At 45.1% G+C, this 19,987-nt stretch overlaps 2 protein-coding genes across 2 annotated transcripts; one reads left to right on the top strand and one right to left on the bottom strand.

The window, feature by feature from the left end:
* Nucleotides 1–706: 706 nt before the first annotated feature.
* On the bottom strand, nucleotides 707–5,742 carry EXOC8 (exocyst complex component 8). The gene has a single exon (XM_082751004.1). It carries the CDS (start codon nucleotides 5,585–5,587, stop codon nucleotides 3,410–3,412), a length of 2,178 nt encoding a protein of 725 aa, XP_082607130.1. The 5' UTR covers nucleotides 5,588–5,742; the 3' UTR covers nucleotides 707–3,409.
* A 69-nt stretch (nucleotides 5,743–5,811) lies between these two features.
* SPRTN (SprT-like N-terminal domain) lies at nucleotides 5,812–19,323 on the top strand. The gene is made up of 5 exons (XM_082751005.1): nucleotides 5,812–6,428; nucleotides 7,421–7,520; nucleotides 12,955–13,083; nucleotides 15,785–16,049; nucleotides 16,980–19,323. Exons 1-5 carry the CDS (start codon nucleotides 6,208–6,210, stop codon nucleotides 17,726–17,728), a joined length of 1,464 nt encoding a protein of 487 aa, XP_082607131.1. The 5' UTR covers nucleotides 5,812–6,207; the 3' UTR covers nucleotides 17,729–19,323.
* The last annotated feature ends 664 nt before the right edge of the window (nucleotides 19,324–19,987 follow it).

Genomic DNA, 19,987 nt, shown 5'->3' with positions numbered 1-19,987 from the left:
TTCCTACCTGTCATCCCCCTAGACAAAGACAAAACAAAACAAAAACCACCTCGGCTCTTAAAAGAGTATTTCAGGGGCACCTGGGTGGCTCAGTGGTTTAAAGCCTCTGCCTTCGGCTTGAGTCATGATCCTGGGGTCCTAGAATTGAGCCCCGAATCGAGCTCTCTGCTAGGCGAGGAGCCTGCTTCTCCCTCTCTGCCTGCTTCTCTGCCTACTTGTGATGTCTCTCTCTGTCAAGTAAATAAATAAAATCTTTAAAACAAACAAACAAACAAACAAACAGTATTTCAGGGGCACTCACGTGATGAAGCGACTGCCTTCAGCTCAGATCATGATCCTAGGGTCCTGGAATCGAGTTCCACATTGGACTCTGCTCAGTGGAGCCTGCTTCTCCCTCTCCCTCTGCCTGCCACTCCCCCTGCTTCTGCTCTCTGTCAATAAATAAATAAAATCTTTAAAAGGCTCGGTACTTCTGTAACAAGAACCTAAGAATATCGAATCCTAGGGGCGCCTGGGTGGCTCAGTGGGTTAAAGCCTCTGCCTTCAGCTCAGGTCATGATCCCAGTGTCCTCTCTGCTCAGCAGGGAGCCTGCTTCCTCCTGCCTCTCTGCCTACTTGTAATCTCTGTCAAATAAATAAATAAAATCTTTAGGAAAAAAAAGAATATTGAGGCCTAATTAAAGGAGATACAACATTGTAATGCCAATTTTATCCAGTGTAAGAAAAATTTTAAGCTTTATTTTGATAAACATTTCAGGATCCCTCATATCACAGCATATCAATAAGCAAAATGTACATATACTGATTTTACACCTTATGTCAAGTCCCAAATTCCCAATCCTAGGTAAGCGAATTGCAAAATACAAGTGCCGGTTATTTAACTAAAGGTAGTCTTTTAAACAAAAGTAAGTGTTCAGCACTTTAAGTGAAATGAGGCTTTAATCAAAAAGACTTAATTCTACACGGTGTCTTTTTCTCAACAGTAATTAATTCAATCAACTCTGTGATTCCAAGCTCGAGTGACAGTGTGATGTGGGAAGCAGACAAGAAGAGGCAATCAAGTTTACAGTGGTGGATTACAGTATGTGCTGTATTTCTGGATAATCTCTAACTGTATTCGATTTTTAGGACTTGTTTTGGAGTCTAATGAAACAAGAACGAGGGAAGAGCTCCGACTCCACTCTGAGGAATGGTACACCATGGCTCTGTCTTGGCACAAAGATACATTATGACACTGACGGTCTCTGATCCACTTCCCACACTAACTGAATCACCACCGGCGGACTTCCTCCAGCTACAACTCTGATTAAGCAACACACAAAGTTTACCCAAAGAAAATTCTGTACTTCCAGTTTTAAAAAGCAGACAGTTCTATGGAGAAGTAACCATTTAAATATCTGAGTATACACATTTACGTTTTTACAACTTCATGCCTTAAGTGTTGATTTCAGAAGTATCGTTTCATGGACTCAGCATCAGGTATTTACACACATTTTATACAATATAGTTTTAGAAACTAACTTGCACAAAATAATAACATTGTTATCAAATTCAAGTTTCCAGTGATCTTAAAAAAGGCAAATTATAACTGTTTTTGCTCAGCTGAGATATCCAGTTATGGTTATTGTCTAGAAAATTCTAAATTTATGTGAAAAAATTAAAGAAAATCTGTAACTTTGATAATTTTCAACCTTTAAAATGCATAGCTGGGGCGCCTGGGTGGCTCAGTGGGTTAAGCCGCTGCCTTCGGCTCAGGTCATGATCTCAGGGTCCTGGGATCGAGTCCCGCATCGGGCTCTCTGCTCAGCAGGGAGCCTGCTTCCTCCTCTCTCTCTCTGTCTGCCTCTTTGCCTATTTGTGATCTCTCTCTGTCAAATAAATAAATAAAATCTTTAAAAAAAATGCATAGCTAAAAACACATAAAAGGGCTCCTCTGACAGCAAGTAACTGAGTCATGGAGCTTCACAAACCCTAAGCCACTCTTGGAAGCTATTTTAGTTTTACATAATTTCCAGTTAATACCACTATTTTAATTCAGATAAAAGAACTTTGGAAGTCCTCAGCATCAGAAATGGCACTTTTGGACAAGAATCACAACTGGAAAGAGGGAAAAATGGTGGATCTTAGCACAATTTCTCTTCACATATGGGGAATCTTATATAATCAATGCACAGTGGAAGCAGTAGTTCAGAAATCCTGGGAAGCTCCAATTTCTTCAGCTATTTTTGTTTTACGAAACAACCTGAAGTAAGCATTATATTTACTTTTCATAACAAAGGAAAACACAAAACAAGAGAAAGGCAGTATGGAGCATTCTAGTAGGAGTCACCAAAAGTTCTTTTCTTCCCTTGGCTTTGGGCACATTGTCTCACCTTTTTGTTCTCTACTTTGCTACAAAAAATCAAAAGCCAAATCTCTGCTCAAAACAGTCATACTTGAGTAGGGTTTGCATATGATTTTTTTTTCTAATTTCCCATCCACCCAGGCCCTGAAATCTCAATAAATATTTCACTGAAAACTTTCCTCCCGTTTCCATGTAGTCTGAGTCATTATATGTTACAGGGAGATTGAGGGAAGGCAGCTAAAAGTCACTGGCCATTGCCAGGTTCCTCAGTCTGTCCTGTTTTGGTGGTTTTAGTATGGTAAGGACAAAAGCTGTGGCTAGAAATTCACGCAGTTCAGGAATATGTTGAAAGAAAAGTTACCATAGTCCTTAAGATTCAAGTAAATGCTCCCGAATCAAGTATTAGAAAGTTGCTAATTAGCAGGTGAAAATAATTAGTCACTGAAATCACACTGGCAAAATGTTTGCAGAGCTATTTCATGAAAGCTATCCAAGTATTTGAGTCCACAAACTGGCCACTTTCAAGAAGGAATTTTTTTGACCAAAATTTATGCTAAAACCAATGCTCTCAACTCCTCCCCCCGCCCCCCCCAAATTTTTCAGTCACATTTTAAGGTGGGGAAGTGTGTGAAGCAGGGTGTTTGTATGGCACTGTACTCTTTTAAGGGACCTAACATTTTAGCGAACTGGGAAACCTCACAACATACTTAAATTCTATGTATTTATAGATAACGATTTCTCTGAGCTGCATAATACAGACTGGAAGAAAGTGTGTTTTGACCCAAAAGGATACACTGAAATGCTGTAGTGTGACAACATATTCATTAGAGAGTTAGCATAATTTAAAAGGAAAGCGTATATTTTAATAATTCCAATGTTTTGTTATTTTGGCTTAATTTTAACTTTTTTTTCTTTTTCTTTTTGATTCTGCATTTCTGTTTGAGAGGGCGTCTTTTATTTTTGATCTGTGTTTAAGACTATAAAGAATATGCTAATGCAACTTAATATAAATATAAATAACGTATAAGCAATATATAGGCATACATAGACACAGAACCACGGGCATCAGACCACTGACGTTGTACTTTCAGGGTTCACACGAATAAGTCTGGATGCATTCCTCAGGTCCTGGAGTTGCTTGGCGGGTTTCCCCACGCCTTCTTCAAACCTCTTCTCCACCACAGGGAGGACGGTCTCATAGAGAAAGGATGCATTCTGTCTGATAAAAGCCTTTTTCTCCGGATCCTGCTCGCATCGAAGGCTGTAATCCACATGCTGCACGGCAACCAAAATGATTTCCACCAGGCTCTCCAAAAGTACCATGTGCAGCTCTGGGAAATAGAGCTTCAGGGCTTCTTCCAAGAAGCCCATGGTCTGTTTGGTGAAGGCAACCACGGTGTAACTCAGGTTCACCCAGCAGTCATCCCCGGTGTACTGCTCAAAGTTTCGGACCCCACAACTCTTCATCTCCTCTTTGAGCTTGCCGAGGGCCTCTGGGGTCATCAAGTTCATCCTCCTCCACATCTCCTCAGAGTTGCGATGTTTAGTGGCTTCAATGATGATTTCTTTGTAACTGTGCAAGGCCCCTTGGATGTCCTTCACCAGAAGGGCATGGATGATGAAGGTGAGGTCGAGTCCAATGTCCCCCAGTTGCTGACAGTGCTCCTTCGCCACTTTCACACACTCAGCCGCGGTAGAGAGGCTCTCCTTACTATCAAACACCTGCTTGCTAAAGGCATCCACAAACATGCCCATGGCTGATCTCGCCCAGACCACAAAAGCAGAGTAGCAGCCACTGTCTGTGCCTGCAAAATCCGTCTCAAATTCCCGTGCGGTTTCAAGAAGGCTGGTAAAGAAGACATGGCACAGCTTATGAATGTAGAGTAAGGTGGCACCCTCGATGCGCAGCTGACGTATTGCAGTGTGCACAGCCGCTGCCCTGTTTCTCAAAAACAGCTCACAGGCCTTTGTGCACTGGCCCAGCCGGATCAGTTGAGAAACTGCTCTACGTGTAGCCTTCGGACCACCTCTCAGGGAACGATCTGGGGAGAGTTCAAACACCAGCACCTCCGTGAGCTGCCGGACACGCTCATCCACTTTGGCCCTTAGCTCTTTAACAGGAGGTGGACTGGGCTTATCCTCTAGGTAATGGTTTAATTTATCCAGCAGGTCAACGGCTCCTTCAAAGTCCCTCTGGGCAATACAGACATCCAGGTCTTCAGGTAACTCCTGGATCCATTCCATTGAGAGGTCCACCTTCTCCTCTTCTACCTCAGGAACGGCAGGTTCGTCGTCTTCTTCATCCTCAAATGGGTTACTGGCCTTGGAAGTCACCTGGGGTGGTGCCCGAGGGGCCGCTGCCTCCTCCTGCTCCCTTCGTCTTTTCTCACTGAGGGCTCTCTTGGTTTCCTCCAGCACTTCCAGCCACTCTCGTTTGATTTTAGCATTTTCCGCCTGAAAAATACGGCTCTCGGGAAACATGAGCAGCTTGAACATGTCTTTCATGGGCGGGTTGTCCTTGACGTTGACCACGGCCAAACCATCCAGGGGATAGAGGGCATTGTAGCGGTACATCCCCCGCCGCTGGGGCAGCCAGGTGGCCACCAGCAAACAGTCGTTCATGAGAAAGCCGTGCACCCGCTGCAGCTGGGCCATGTGGTCGGCCTCGTATTCCACCAGGTCCCCGTTGTACACCAGGTACTGCCCCGGCGTCTCCAGCAGGTGCCTGCAGCCTTCCACCTTCTCGAGCAGGGTGGTAAGGGTGCGCTGCTTCCCTTCCTCGCCGGGGCCCGAGCTGTCGCGGGAGGCGCCCCCGGGAGTGGGGAAAAAGCCTGCCTGGCCCCGCAGGTGGTCTCGGCCCCCCGCGCCGCCTCCCCCTTCCTCCCCGCCGGAGGCCGCGGCAGCCCCAGCGGCGGCGGCCGCCGGCAGCAGGGTGAGCGGGATGCTCTCCAGGCTGCTCTTCTGCTCGGTCAGCAGATGGCTGAGCTGATACATCTCGCTCTCCAGGTAGGAGATTTCGCGGGCTGTCTCGATGAACTGCCGGTAGTTCTGGTAGACGTTGCGCTTCAGGTTCTGCGCCGTCTCCTCCGCCAGCGCCTGGATGCGCTGCCGGTGCTCCTGCAGGTCCCGGTCCCCGTCCGACTGCTGCGAGAGCTGCTTCACGTACAGCCGCGCCTCGAAGCCCCCCGACTCCAGCTGCCGGCGCAGGCGGGTCGCCCCACTGTCCGACATCGCCATCGCCATTTCCGTCCGAGTCTCACGCAGTCACTGTCACTATCGCCGCCACCGGTGCTGCCGCTGTTGAGACCCACCCAAGCCCCGCCGATCTCCAGGGCTGAGGAAGCAGGATGGAAGGGAGACGAGTACGCCTGCGCCCGGGTCTGAGCTTCGGACACCGCGCCTGCGCAGGGGCCGGGCGCAGGGAGCGCGCTTGCGCAGGAACGCTCGCCACCTACGGCTCATGCGCCAGAGGCGCTATTGCGGAAGAGAGTGGAGGGCGAGGCAGAGGGACGTGGGTACTGCGCATGAGCTGAGCGTGACGTAAGTGTTTGAAGTTAGCGGCGAAGCGTAAAGCCGGTAACCAGTTTCCTGAAACCCTCCTGGAGTCCAAGCCCTAGAGACCCAGGTTTTGAGCCCACTAGCAGGCGTCTAGCCGAGTTCTCTTTTTTAAGCCCCAGAATCTTGGCTTGGGGCAACCTCAGTTCTCGTTCTAGAGCCAGTTATTCCTGAATTCTCGCGAGACCGGCGGGCCGACCCGAGAGCAGCCCGAGAGCGGGTATCTCCTAGGAGCTCGGCCGGCCCTCGGAGCTTCGGAGACGCGGAGCCCCTAACGCCGGCGCACGCCGCCTGGGCTGCCGGCAGAGATGGATGAGGATCTTGTGCTGGCGCTGCGGCTTCAGGAGGAGTGGGACCTGCAGCGGTCGGAGCGCGACCGGGCCCAGGCGCCCCTGTCGCTGGTGGACGCGTCCTGGGAGTTGGTGGACCCAACCCCGGATTTGCAGGCCCTGTTCGTGCAGTTCAACGATCGGTTCTTCTGGGGCCAGCTGGAGGCCGTTGAGGTGAAGTGGAGCATGCGAATGACCCTGTGAGTCCCGAGCCCCGCTGGGGGAGCGAGAACGGCTGGCAGCCCCTCCGCAGCCCCCGGCCCTAGCTAGGCTCCCCTTCTCGCTCCGCCCCGATGGGCCGAGGGGGGGGCGTGAAACGTGGGGTCTTGTTTGGGACCAGCAGCCGCTCTCGGGGTTCCTCTCTCTTCCTGCTCTGTCTCTCACCCGCTCCGGCAACTTTCGGGAGCTGTGTGGCCCATCCCGGTAGCAGTTTGATGTGTAGAGGACACAGTGAGGGAAAAGGAAGTGTCTTTGGATCTCCTCCAGTTTGAAAGTAAATTAACACATTTCTGACCCAGGAGGGAGAAGCATCCAGAGTCAGTCGCTAAGAAAGAACGCCGAGGAGGCGGGGAAGCCTCCCAAGGACGTGCGTTGTCCTGTTCCACGCTCTTGGAGATAACACCACTCCGTAGTGAGCTCCGGTGTTAGAAGGGGGACGGGCTTGACGTTTCCATATTTCTGCACCCAGAGGATCTTCGGGGATGCCTCCAAAAGGATGTACACTGAGGTTGAGAAATCCCGATTTGAAAGAATCTGTTCCTGCACCTGAAGGGGGTTTGCAGTATGGAGTTTATACCACGGTGGTGCTTGTGTTCCAAGTTCCTAAAGTAAGACAGATTAAAATCAGACACAGAACTGTGTGTAAAGAACCAGTCTCTTTCACAGATGCTTCTGTTACAGTTTTCCAGTCGTGCTGTTGGAGATCTGGTTGTTAACACAAACTGATTACAGTTTGGAGGGAGGAGACTGGGAGCCACAGAACAGGATTGTCCTCTTTGGGGCCCCTGCAGCCTGGCGAGGGCAAGGGATGCATTACTGTTGACACATCTCACTGGGGTGAAATGCAAATCTCTCCTAACCAAGAAGGTACTTGGTGTGACCTGCCCAAGAATGTATAAGGATTTCCTCTTTCATCTCTATTTCTTTTGTTGTATATTAGGTAAATAATGTTTTTGTGGTGGTTGTTTTCCAGGTGTGCTGGGATATGCAGCTATGAAGGGAGGGGTGGAATGTGTTCCATCCGTCTCAGTGAACCTCTTTTAAAGTTGAGACCAAGAAAGGATCTCGTAGAGGTATTCTTTGCATAAACTTGATTCTTAGCTGAGTAATTTGAAAATGCTTATTACTGGTTTAGATTGCTGTGACTTAACCTGTAATGTAAAACCAAAACCAAAGTGTCTTTTTTGTCATTGCAGACTTTAACTGCAGGGTAAATGATAACAATTACCTTATATTTTTATAGTTTTTCACAGCTAAAGGCTTTCAGGTGTTTTATCTGATTTGATCTTTGCAACAACCCTGTTTATGTACTACGTGTGTTGTCCTCTTTTTTGTAAATGAGGACATTAAAGCTCAGAGAGGGTAAGTAACAGGTTTAAGTTTCATACTTAGCAGCAGAGAAAAAATTAGGACCCATATCTTCCAACCAAGTCACACAAACTTTGATTCTCTGTTCAGACACTGTGGTGCTGCCCTCCCAGAATATCTAGCTGAGCTGGTATAACCAGCCAGCATGAGTGAGGGCACGCGTCACTAGCAAAATGGAGGAGTAGGGGCTCCCTGATTAAGGTTAGTTGAGTCTAGAACACGCCTGAAGTTCCCTAAGATGCCCCCAGTGTGACTGATCTTGCCCCAGTTATGTCACTTGAAGCATATGCATTATAAAGAGGATAGGGTGGTAGAGATTGGATGGGAAATATGTTAAAACATGCTCGGAAATAAGAAAGATGGTGTTTTTAAGGATAATAGAAGGTGATGGGTTTCAGAACAATGGGAATATACCTCACATTCCAGAACTGTACACTTAAAAATAGTTCAGCTGGTAGATTTTATGTTACGTGCTTTTTACCACAATTAGAAAAAAAAAGTAAATGGCTACTAAGTATAGAATGGTACAACAGAAATAATTTAAAAAAGGAAGGAGGGATAAAGGAACAAAGTCCTGCAAAAAAAAAAAAAGAGGTAGGCATAAAGACAATATCAGTAGTTATATTACATATAAACAGACTAAGCACTAAAGACTTGGAATGACATACTAGATGAAAAGAAATAGGCTTAAGATAAAGACACACATACATTACATGTAGAAGGTTGAAAAAAGTACACCATCCGAACAATAACAGAAAGCTATTGTATCAGACTAAGGATTTTAATGGAAGAAGTTTTACTAGAAAAAAAGGTTAACATTTTAGAATGATAAAATAATCTATTAAATAAAAACACATAATTTGACCCTTAAAGTAATGATACAGCTTTAAGCTACATGAAACATAAATTAGTAGAAGCAAAAAGAGAAATAATCCACAATCATAGTTGTGTGTTAATACGACTCTCTTGGTAACACAGTGAATAAGCAGAAAAAGTAGGCATAAAAAAAATTTGAACATGATTAAACCAAATCAACCTTATGAGGAGCTCTAATTAGAACAGTAGTTGCTTAATGAGTATTTATTATGTAAATGATTAAACACACGAACAATTTTTTTTTTTAAGGTAATGGGTGAGAAGAGAATGGGAAACGCTTAGTAATGCTATCAAGGGAGCATTCTCTGTTGTCAGAAAGTTACAGTATCAAATCAGGGTGAGAAGGACTGAGAAGGAACCGTGTGACTCTGGTTTGTACATAGAGTGTGACCTAAGTTATCATGAAAAGGGTTCAGAAAAGGAAAAGATTTTGTGTGGTTAAGGACAAAGAAGAAAAGCTTCCTGGCTGTGTATTTTGTGACTACTGACATCGCCACTCCTCCCACTCACTGTTGAGCACATATTGTGGCCAGATTTTGGAATAACAATAGTTAATCTAGTGTGTATGGCCCTGCAAGGCCAGGGCATCCCCATTTTAGGCGTGAGGAGCACCTTGTAACTGGTTCAGGGTCTTGAGCGTGATAAGGAACAAATCCTTGGATTAGGTCCCTGACTCCAAAGCTCTTGTCCTATCCCCTGTACCACTTGACCTCATTACTACCACTTTATAATTATTACTTCTGCTAATTAGAACATGGAGGTGAGCCTTACAGGACGGACTGTATTCTGACAAGCAGATACGGTGGAGAAAAACTACCCTTGGCATGGAATGAGGCATGCGGTGAGGTGAAAGCGAGGCCTGAAATTAGGGTGTATTGAGGACCAGAAGTAGTTGCTTTTGTCCAGATAGAGGACAGTGGTAGAAAGTAGAGGTGTTTTGGGACCGTGCTGATTAGAGCCTTGAATCTAGCCTAAATGTGGAAAATGGTGGATATATAAAGATAGAAATGGTTCGGTATGGTGCTATGGGCCATTCCATTTTCAAGGTATTTAAATTGTACCCAAAATTAGGAACTAAGTTTCTTTCCCTTTATAAGAATAGTTGCTGATCATTACTTTAGAATGTAGGAAAACCTTTGAAATGTAGAATGCTCTTTGAATTTAAGTCCCAAGAGAGAGGCATTTACTTAAAACGATTAAGTTCATTTTCAGAGATGGAGTTGATAATTTTGGGATGTTTTCAGAGTGACCAAGTTAAAATGTTTGATTCACCCATTTTTCTGTTCAGCAGAATTTGATAAGACTACAATTCATTAGTGGCAAATCTAGTTCTTCTGATAGAAATTCTTTGTAAAAACATTACGAACAAAGTTTGCTCTTGAAGACCTTCATGACTTTCACTTTTTAAAAAAGCATATATATGGGGGCCCAGTGTGCCATGGCTGCAAACAGTAGCCTCCTCGGTAGTGTATGCAGCCTGTTGATTGTATGGGTTGCCCTAAGGGACCTTGGAGACAGCCCTTTTGGTGGATGCTGGGGTCTGACCTCATGGCTATCTCCAATTTAGGCTGCAGACAGGTACGCGGGCTGCCTTTGGAAAGCCCCAGGGCACAGTAGCCAGGGTCCACATTCGCCAAGTCATCATGTCCATCCGTACCAAGCTGCAGAACAAGGAGCCTGTGATTGAGGCCCTACGCAGGGCCAAGTTCAAGTTCCCTGGCCGCCAGAAGATCCACATCTCCAAGAAGTGGGGCTTTACTAAGTTCAATGCGGATGAATTTGAAGACATGGTGGCTGAAAAGTGGCTTATCCCAGATGGCTGTGGGGTCAAATACATCCCTACCCGTGGTCCCTTGGACAAATGGAGGGCTCTGCACTCATGAGAACCTTAGCACTACCCCTTCCCGTCATCTTCATGCCCACCAATAAATCCAACTTCCTGTCAAAATAAATAAATAAATAAATAAATAAATATGCATATATATATTTTAAAGACTTTAATTATTTATTTGAGAGAGAGAGAGAAGGAGGGCACAAAGGGTGAGGGAGAGGGAAAGGGAGAAGCTGACTTCCTGCTGCCCAGAGTCCGTGATGCAGGGCTCGATCCCAGGGGCCCAAGATCATGACCTGAGCCGAAGGTAGACGATTAACCAACTGAGCCACCCTTGTGCCCCACTGACTCTCACTTTGTAAAAAACGTATTCATATTTCTTTGGGATACATTATGAAACTGCAACCTTAAATACTTCTCTGAATTTTGCACCTACACTTTGGCATCCTTGGTATGCAAATGAGCAGTAGGCTGTTGTTTTATTTTTTATTTTATTTTTTTTAAGTTTTTATTTATTTATTTGACAGAGAGAGATTACAAGTAGACGGAGAGGCAGGCAGAGAGAGAGAGAGAGAGAAGAAAGCAGGCTCCCTGCTGAGCAGAGAGCCAGATGCAGGACTTGATCCCAGGACCCTGAGATCATGACCTGAGCCGAAGACAGTGGCTTAACCCACTGAGCCACCCAGGCACCCGTTGTTTTAATTCAAACAAGATTTATGTAAATTCAGTTGAAATTTGGGCCAATCACAGGATTTTCCATCAGATGCTATTCACTAGAGCAGTAGATTTTATTGTTTGTTTGTTCTGAAATTTTCACAATTCAAAATCCCAAAGCTACCGAAAGCTGTATACCTAGAAACGTTGTCCTACCCCTTCCCTCTCTGTGCTGAACTCCCCAACTACTACAAGATACTCGTGTTATTAGTTTCTTTGTTGTTTCGCTGTTCTGTTTTGCAAATTTTTTAAGAAGATTTATTTATTTGAGAGAGTGAGCATGAGCCTTTGGGCGGGGGGCGCGAGGGAGACAACCTCAGGCAGACTGCGCTGTGTATGGAGCCGGGTACAGGGCTCGGTCTCACAACCCTGAGATCATGACCTGAGCTGAAACCAGGGGTCAGATGCTTCACTGGTGCCACTGTTTGCAAATATTTATGTCCATTCTTATTTCCTCTCCTGATCACTTGACATACTTCTCATACAAAAGACTGTGTACATTCTTCTTTGTACTTGGCCTTTTTCATTCAAAAACATACCCTGTAGGTTTCTCCAGATGACTTCATAGAGATCTTTGTGTTCTTTTTTAAGTCTGTATAGAATCCTATGTTGTGGATTTTCCGTAGTTCCTTCAGCCGGGCCTCCGTTGCTGAACACTTATTTCCGGTCTTAATATAATAAACAATGCCGCAGTGAAAATGCCTGGTACATGTGACTTTTCCTGTTAGTTTCAGGATTGCTGGGTCAGAGGATAAGTGCATTTGTAGTTTTGTGAGATGTTACCACATTTTTCTCTGTGGACTTTGGCTCATTTTGCTGTTCTACCGGAGATAGACAGGAATGTTTGTTTCCTCTTAGCTTTCCTAATGGTATCAAACTCCAGGAGTTCTACTAATATAGATAAGCAGAAGTGACCTACTGGTGTAGCATTAGTTTGTATTTGTTTTATAAATGAAGTTGCCCATTTTTTTCATGTTTATGGTTTATCCTAATTTTTGATCATTTTACATGAAAACTTTCAGCGTTGATACAGGCTTTTTTTTTTTAAGATTTTATTTATTTATTTGATAGAGATCACAAGTACGCAGAGAGGCAGGCAGAGAGACAGAGAGGAAGGGAAGCAGGCTCCCCGCTGAGCAGAGAGCCTGATGCGGGGCTCGATCCCAGGACCCTGGGATCATGACCTGAGCCGAAGGCAGAGGCTTTAACCCACTGAGCCACCCAGGTGCCGCTGACAGAGACTTTATATTTCTTTCTCTGAGAATCCATCTATGACCTTTGCCCACTTAAAAATGGGTTATTGGTCATTTTCTGTTGACTTTAATAGCTCTTTATAGTTTAAGAATAGCCTGAGGGATGCATTGCACATACATCGTTCTGAATTAGTCTTTTCAGTCACCGTGTTTTCTCCCCCACACAGAATTTTAAGATTCTTATGTAGTTGAGTTCATTGATCTTTCCTTTTGGGTTTCAATGAAGAGTTAAAAAGCCTTTCTTGGAACACAGTTCTTAACCTGGGATCTGCAGAGCTTCGGAGAATATATGCAAAGTTTTGTCAATGTATGTGTATGTAATTTTTCTAGAAAGACAGTTTGTGACTTTTACCAGTCTTTGAAAGGAGCCTGTGGTCTAAGCAAAGTTAAGATCCCACGTAGAGTAAGAAAATGCATTATTATTTTCAAAAGCACCCTAACAAATTAATTTATTTTCTGTTTCAGACCCTCTTGCATGAAATGATACACGCCTATTTATTTGTCACTAATAATGATAAAGACCGGGAGGGGCATGGGCCAGAGTTTTGTAAACACATGCATCGCATCAATCGCCTGACAGGAGCTAATATAACGGTATGTGAGTTAAATAATAAATATAACATTTATTAATTTAATCAGTTAGCTTACTAAATATTAAATAAGTATAATGTTTATGATTTTTAATAGTTATTTATTCAGTAATTCTTGGGATTTAACTAAAAATAGACACCTGGGTCGGAACAAATACTATTTTTGAGGCATTTCCACAGTAAATGGTAGGACAAGTGAAAAGAAGCTGACCAGTCCGTCTTGGGCTGGGTGTCCCTGCGGCCCCTGCAAGGCCTCTGAGCATGGCTAGGGCGACACTGTACACACATTGGCTGCAGGCCTGCCCTACCTCTGGGTCATCACAACTGTCCCTCATCTTCGTTTCCATGTGATAGTCTCCTTCGATCGTTCCTGTATCATGTGTCCTTCCTATCACCTGAAGTCTTGATTCTGCAAGACTTGTCCCTGTAAGACTTAACCCTGTAGGAAGCAGAGCCTGGGGTCAGAAAACCCAGGAGTCTGAGGCTGGGGTTCCGAGGCCGGCTCCACGGATGCCAGACGGTGGGGCGTCTGCATAGGAGGAAAAAACGAGGGCCGTAAGGACACTTACCTTTGGGTCCTTGAGGATTAAAGGAAAAAAATACACACAAACATTCTAGCCCAGTTTGAGTACAAGGTAAATACTAGAAGTTTTTATTTATTACGGATTCATTTGATCAGGTGACCATCCTGTTCCTTGTCTTTTGCCTCCCACAGCCACAGCTTGTCTTGATTCTGAGAGAACTTTCCTGCCCTCATGCTGCCCCTCACACATGCTCTCCCTCCCATGTGCCACTTCCTCTGTGCTGTCACATGCCCCTTGTCTTTGCGGCAGGCAGGACTGCTCTGTCCTTTGAGTGTCCTCAGCAGCTCCTGGACCTTCTCCAATATTTTGTTCTGCTGTCCAACCTCTGAACACAGGGCGGCTCTCCTGGTCTCTGCACCTCCGTAGAAGCTGTGTGGTGCAGCGCCCCCACGAGGGCTTAATGAGTACGGCATCGAATTGAACCAAATAGGATATTCATTCCTGCGGAGATTTCCTGCCTTTGAAAGGCATAAAGGCCGGTGTGGTGGAAAATGGAAAGTGCTCACCTTATGTATATTTTTTTTCCAGCCATTGGCTTTAATAGTCTAGAGAGCTCATTTAATTAATAGAGTTACTTCATCATCAAGAAAGTGGCTTGCATTGAAAGACAGTCACATAAAGTCCCGACTAGCAAAAGAATTGTGGAGGTGCTGGTGCAAAAGGCTTTTAGTTTCCTCATCAGGGTGTTCACTGTAAGCAAAGTCCTGGTATACTTCCTACTGTTCATTTGGAAGAGGATATATTCTTTTATCTTGCGCATCTGTGTGTTTTCATCGAGGAGCAGTTTTATCAAGTGGACACCCCTTGCTTTTACAGGTTACATCCTGTTATAACAAACTCCACAGGGCATCCAGTTGTACAATTTTCTTCTAGTGACGACATCGTTAAAGAAATCACATCCCCAGGCTGTAGGAGTTACAAGACTTGGAAGCAAAACGGATTCAGTGCCCTGGCTGTTTGGCCAGTGAATTAAGTGCAGAATTCTCAGTGTAAGGGAAGAGGGTGTTCTGTACATCTTTGTCCCCAAACCCCCGCCCCCCGGTGTCTCGTGCACCAAACGTAATACGCACTGTTGGGCGCGCTTGCCAAGTCACGCAAGGGTTTTGCTTAAGACGGCCAGGATAAAACCTTGCTGGAGAGTGACCAGAGGCTTCACATTCTTTTCCTCAGGGAATTCATGAGAAAGTTAAATGTCTTTGGTTAAAAAAACCTCATCCATGGATGCTGCTTATCCTGTACAATAGTAATGGTTATTTAGGATTTATTTAGGGTTATTTAGGATTAGCAATTTTTTAGTGGTGCCCTGCTATCCGCAGGGCCACCGCGTGGGGAGGGCTCACTTTTCTTTCAGACCACTTTTCCCGTAAGTAAGGTTCCTTCTAGAGGGTGAAACTAAAGGATCCCGTGTAAGGACTGAAAAGCACATTCGCAGAGAATATTCTTTGGATCAGTAATGAAGCTTTTCCTTTAGGCAGGCGGCAGATGCGACTGAGCACCTTGACTGTGCCAGAGCCTGTGTTAGCCAGGAGGGACACAGAGATGAACCAGTTGAAATCTGGGGCGCTCTTTGCCTTAAGCAGATAAAAATGATGCCCCGTGAGGGCTCATTACAGAGACAGGAGCAAAGAGCTGCGCGCATGTGGTGTGGGTATAGCAGAGGCCGCATCCGGCAAGGTGCTTGTGCTGGTAGGGGTGGAGCGTTTATATTCCGTATAAATGAACCCTTGGGCGGTGTTACTCGTAGGAGAAAATTCGGTTCAGCAGTAGGAACAATTCTTACATGTTATGGCTTATATAAAATTGTGTCTTTACCCTAAATTTTGATAATTTTGAAACTTGGTTTCTAAAGCTTTTAGCGTTGATAGGGGTTTTTGTGTGTTAAAAAATTTTTTTTTTCTAATCTCAGATTTTCCTCTCTTTAGACAGTTTGTGAGGGATTAGCTGCTGCTAGTGTATTAAAATGAACTTTTGCACAGAAGCTCAGTGTAGTCATTGTCTTCCCCAAAGTGTCACTGCAGAAAGTTCACAGAAACAGGGACCTTTCGACAATAAAGGCTGCTTATCTATTTTCTTAAACTTGTTAACGTGCCTCGTTAACACTGAACACGCTCTCTCGCCCAGGTGTACCACACTTTCCACGATGAGGTGGACGAGTACCGGCGACACTGGTGGCGTTGCAATGGCCCGTGCCAGCACAGGAAGCCCTACTACGGCTACGTTAAACGTGCCACCAACCGGGCGCCCTCTGCTCACGACTACTGGTGGGCCGAGCACCAGAAGACGTGCGGCGGCACTTACATCAAAATCAAGGAACCAGAGAATTACTCCAGGAAGGGCAAAGGAAAGACGAAACTAGGGCAGCTGCCAACACCCGCAGAAAATAAAGGTACCTTGCTGTCTGGTCTTCCCCCTTTGCTGGGACCTCGGCTAACCGGGTAAAGCCAGTGGTGACCTCTGCAGGCTGGGGGTTAGGATGAGCTTAAGGATTCTTTCTCGTATAGATATTTTTAAGTGTGGACTTAGGAAAAACAGTTCCCATTTATGAAGTGAGAGTAGAAAAATGTGCTTTGCTCTATGTAGATGTGAGTTAAAGTAGCAATAGTTGCCACGGATAATACTAGAGGGTAAAGTCCCTTTCCCTATCTTGACTCCGATGAGTCATTGGGAAACAGAAGGCAAAATGATTGTCAAAATAAAAACAACAATTCAAATAACAATGCCCGGAATTAGTCCTAACTCCACCCCTTCCTATCAGCTGGACTGTAGCCGAGAGACTTCTGCTGCTGATGTATGTATTTTCATTGGGAGAAAAATGGGAAAAGGATATGACATATATGTGCCGGTTCTTCATCTTCCAGATTTATCTCTTTCCTATGAAGTTCAGAGTAACCGAGTTTTGACAGGGGACCCAGGTCACTAAAGTTAAGGCTTCTTCCCTTGGGAAGTTATTGGTTGGATCCAGAAACATAATAAACTACTGTTCCTGAATCCAAAATGTTGAGAGGAGCTAGGGAAGAATCACGTGGTGAGATTGTATATCCTCATTCTGTGGGAGTACAAGGAAAGGTGAGAATGTGGGAGCGTACTTTTCCCTCTGGAACTAAACTTCTAGAATGCTAGGGGATTTTCAAGGTAAAAGTTCCTTTGCTGGTAGTGTTTGGCTGCTGGAACTCCTTATCTGAATAGGAGAAGATGTTTTTTATCCTTTGTGTCCTCTCCATCCCAGAAGCTCCCTGACCTCTGCAGAATGTCCATCAGCTTAACATCGGTTACTGTATTGATTTCGAGTCAGGAAAAACCTTTGCTTCTTTTGCAGATAAGCCCAACAGAGGTGAGACCCAACTGGTAATCCCTTTCAGTGGGAAAGGATATGTTCTGGGAGAAAGGAGCAACTCGCCTTCATCTGGGAAGTTTGTCACTCCATATACAATTAATAAAACCCAAGATCTTTTAGGTCAAGACCATTCAGCAAAAGCCCTCAGACCTAACACTAAAATTGAGGTGAAATTTGAACATAGTGGTTCGAGTAAAAAAACTCCTCTTGTATCCCCTGTTCTGACTACCAGTCACCAAAATGTCTTAAGCAACTACTTTCCTACAGTCTCAGTTGCCAGCCAAAAGGCCTTCCGAAGTGTGAGCGGCTCTCCCACGAAAAGCCTGACAGTTGGGGACATCCCTAAAAACTCGGTCTCTTCTGGTTCTCAGAGAAGGGGCACCTTGTCGAAGATACCCCTGAGGAATTCTTTAAAAGCCCCGGAATCGACATCTGTAACTGCGTCCCTGGACGTGAGTGGGTCCGAAGAGAAATTCCCAAGTAAACGACCCAGGCTAGAAGACAAGACTGTTTTTGACAAGTTTTTTATCAAGAAAGAGCAAGTACAAAGCGGTGGAAATGATTCAGAGTGGCGTTCCCATCCTACAGCGGCAACTCCGAGTCCCAGCAGCCCGGCCCGCCGCCTCAGGATGGTCGATTGTCCCGTTTGTCAGAATGAAGTTTTGGAGTCTCAGATTAATGAGCACTTGGACTGGTGCCTTGAAGGTGATAGCATCAAAGTCAAGAGTTGAAGAGCTTTGAAGAACCAATGGGTGCCACACACCCACCTGTGTTACCCCGCAAATATAGCGTCAACTGCTCAGGAATCTCTGGGGAGCGTTGAGATCTGTGGGTTATGAGCTAGTTCTGTTTCCCATGCACATGTATGAGATTGTAATGGAAAATATTCTCTCAGAAGGTGCTGTATTTTTCACTCTTGCCTCGCATATCCTGTGGCCGAGTTTGTTCTGCTTGTACACATGCATAATTTTTAGAAATTTTTGTTCTTTCTTGCTCTTAAAGGTATTTGGATCTGTTAATCTTTTTATTTATATACTTCCTCAAAATACTCACTGAAGAATCCTGTTAGGTATTCGGTTAAACTGAGTATTTTTTTATTAGTATTAAAACTCAGTCCAAGAACTGTAATTCAATATTCAGAACATGAGACACATTGACCAAAAATACAATCTAGAGGACAAAGTATATCAGTTGTTTTAGGGCAGAGTTTTGGGTTTTTTTGGTTTCTTTTTTTAAACCTTAGCAGGAAATACATTTTCTGTATTTTAAAGAATTTTATTCCTGTCATCACTAAAAGGTGGCAGCAGGTTTTAGGTTAAAGTACAGAAGGAATATAGCGAAATAAAAATTCTAGACTATGACTCCTGCTGTCCTGTAGGCCAGAGTTGAGCGGTTTTCTCAAAATGTAACCGAATGAGTGGGTCAGGAGCTTAAGTAACCGCATAAGTAACATCACAGAGTTGCTTAATTGGTGTTAACAGAGGAACATTATCTGGAAACAGTATTATGAACCTTAAACCAAAGCTGTAACCGTTAAAATAAAAAGGAATACCGTTTGTGCATTTTAAAAAGTATACAGTTCTTTTAAAAAACATTCTTTTCCATGTTTTACAGCAAAGAGACAAAGATACTTTTATCAGTTTTCTTTCTGGAGACTTTGCCTCAGGCATGTTGGCATTTTCCCAAGAGTTTAGTTCACAGGTTTTCTTTTTTCTGACCGTGAGCCTCACACACCTGAGGGGCCAGCTCCTAAGTGTGAACTTGCACATCGCGCTCTCCTGGGCGACCGCTGCCCAGGTCAGGGAGGGAACACTGCGGCTCCCGCAGAAGGCGGCCGCGTGGGCGCCTCTTCCTGGTTCCCAGCCACAATCTCCGGACGGAACCACCGTTTACACCTCCTGCCACCGCGTGTTGCTGGAGCTCGTTTTTGAACTTCACGAAGCACCACCCTCGTTGCCACGTGCGGAAGTTCCTTCTGTTTCACTGCTCTGTAGTGTGAATATGCCAGAGTCTGTCCCACCATTCTGTTAACTACTCCCCGTCTGGAGCTGGCTACGATCTGTAATGCTGCTAAGAACATTCTTGCTCCCGTCTGCTGGGTGTACACCCAGGGTTAGATGTGCGGGGGCACAGGGCGTTCGCGGGTTTGGCTTGAGTCAATACTGCCGGCGATGCGGGAGAGCTCCGGCTGTCCCACTGTCTTGACTCTACTGTCAGGGCCTTTTCATTTTAGCTCATCTAGTTGAGTGTTTACAAGTTTGGTATTTTTTAAGTATGAAGTTGAAAAATAGTATTTAATAAATATTTATAGATAAATGACTTAAAACGTGTGTATTATGTTGGATATATGCAATTATATACTTTCATAGAGGATCATTTTTTCTTAATTCAGTTTAGGAAATTACGTGCAGGTAAACAGTTTTTGAGTCTCTATGAGGTTCTGGGGCAAAGAACTAAACAAGATAGTCCATGTCCTCAAGCTTTCTAAAACGGCCTAGTTGGGTAGTACGATGAGAGCAGATTAATCTGAGCACAGAAAGGGCTCTTGAGTGGTTTCTGCTGGGAGCTGCAGGGATTGCAGGGCCATCAGCACAGCCAGGTCGTCAGGGCAGCTTCCTGGAGGAGACAGCTCCCGAGCTGGATCTTCTACGGTGAGTCAGGGTAGCCTGGTAAGGAAGGATGGAAGGGGCCTTGCAGAGTGAAGGAGCACGAGAAAGGCATTGGAGCTAGACCAGAACGTTCTACTGGGGGACCAGCCGTTCCACATGAACAGACCGAGGTGAGGGGTAAAATGGCAGAAGGACTGCAGACAGACAGACCCAGCCAGGTGGAATTTAGAGAGTGGGGCCATGTCCACTTTATGTTTGGTTTGTGTGGTCCCCGATAACACACATCTGTTGATTCGGTGGGTGTGGTGCTTGGGGAAAGGGGCAGGGAGAGGGGTTGTAAAGGTTTGTAAGCTGTTCAAGAACATTTGAAAAGTGTTTTTA

The sequence above is a fragment of the Mustela nivalis genome (genome assembly GCF_964662115.1).
Source record: "Mustela nivalis genome assembly, contig: HAP1_SCAFFOLD_2183, whole genome shotgun sequence".
Taxonomy (NCBI): domain Eukaryota; kingdom Metazoa; phylum Chordata; class Mammalia; order Carnivora; family Mustelidae; genus Mustela; species Mustela nivalis.
The sequence above is the reverse complement of the archived record's forward strand: the minus strand, read 5'-3'. Positions and strand labels throughout refer to the sequence as shown.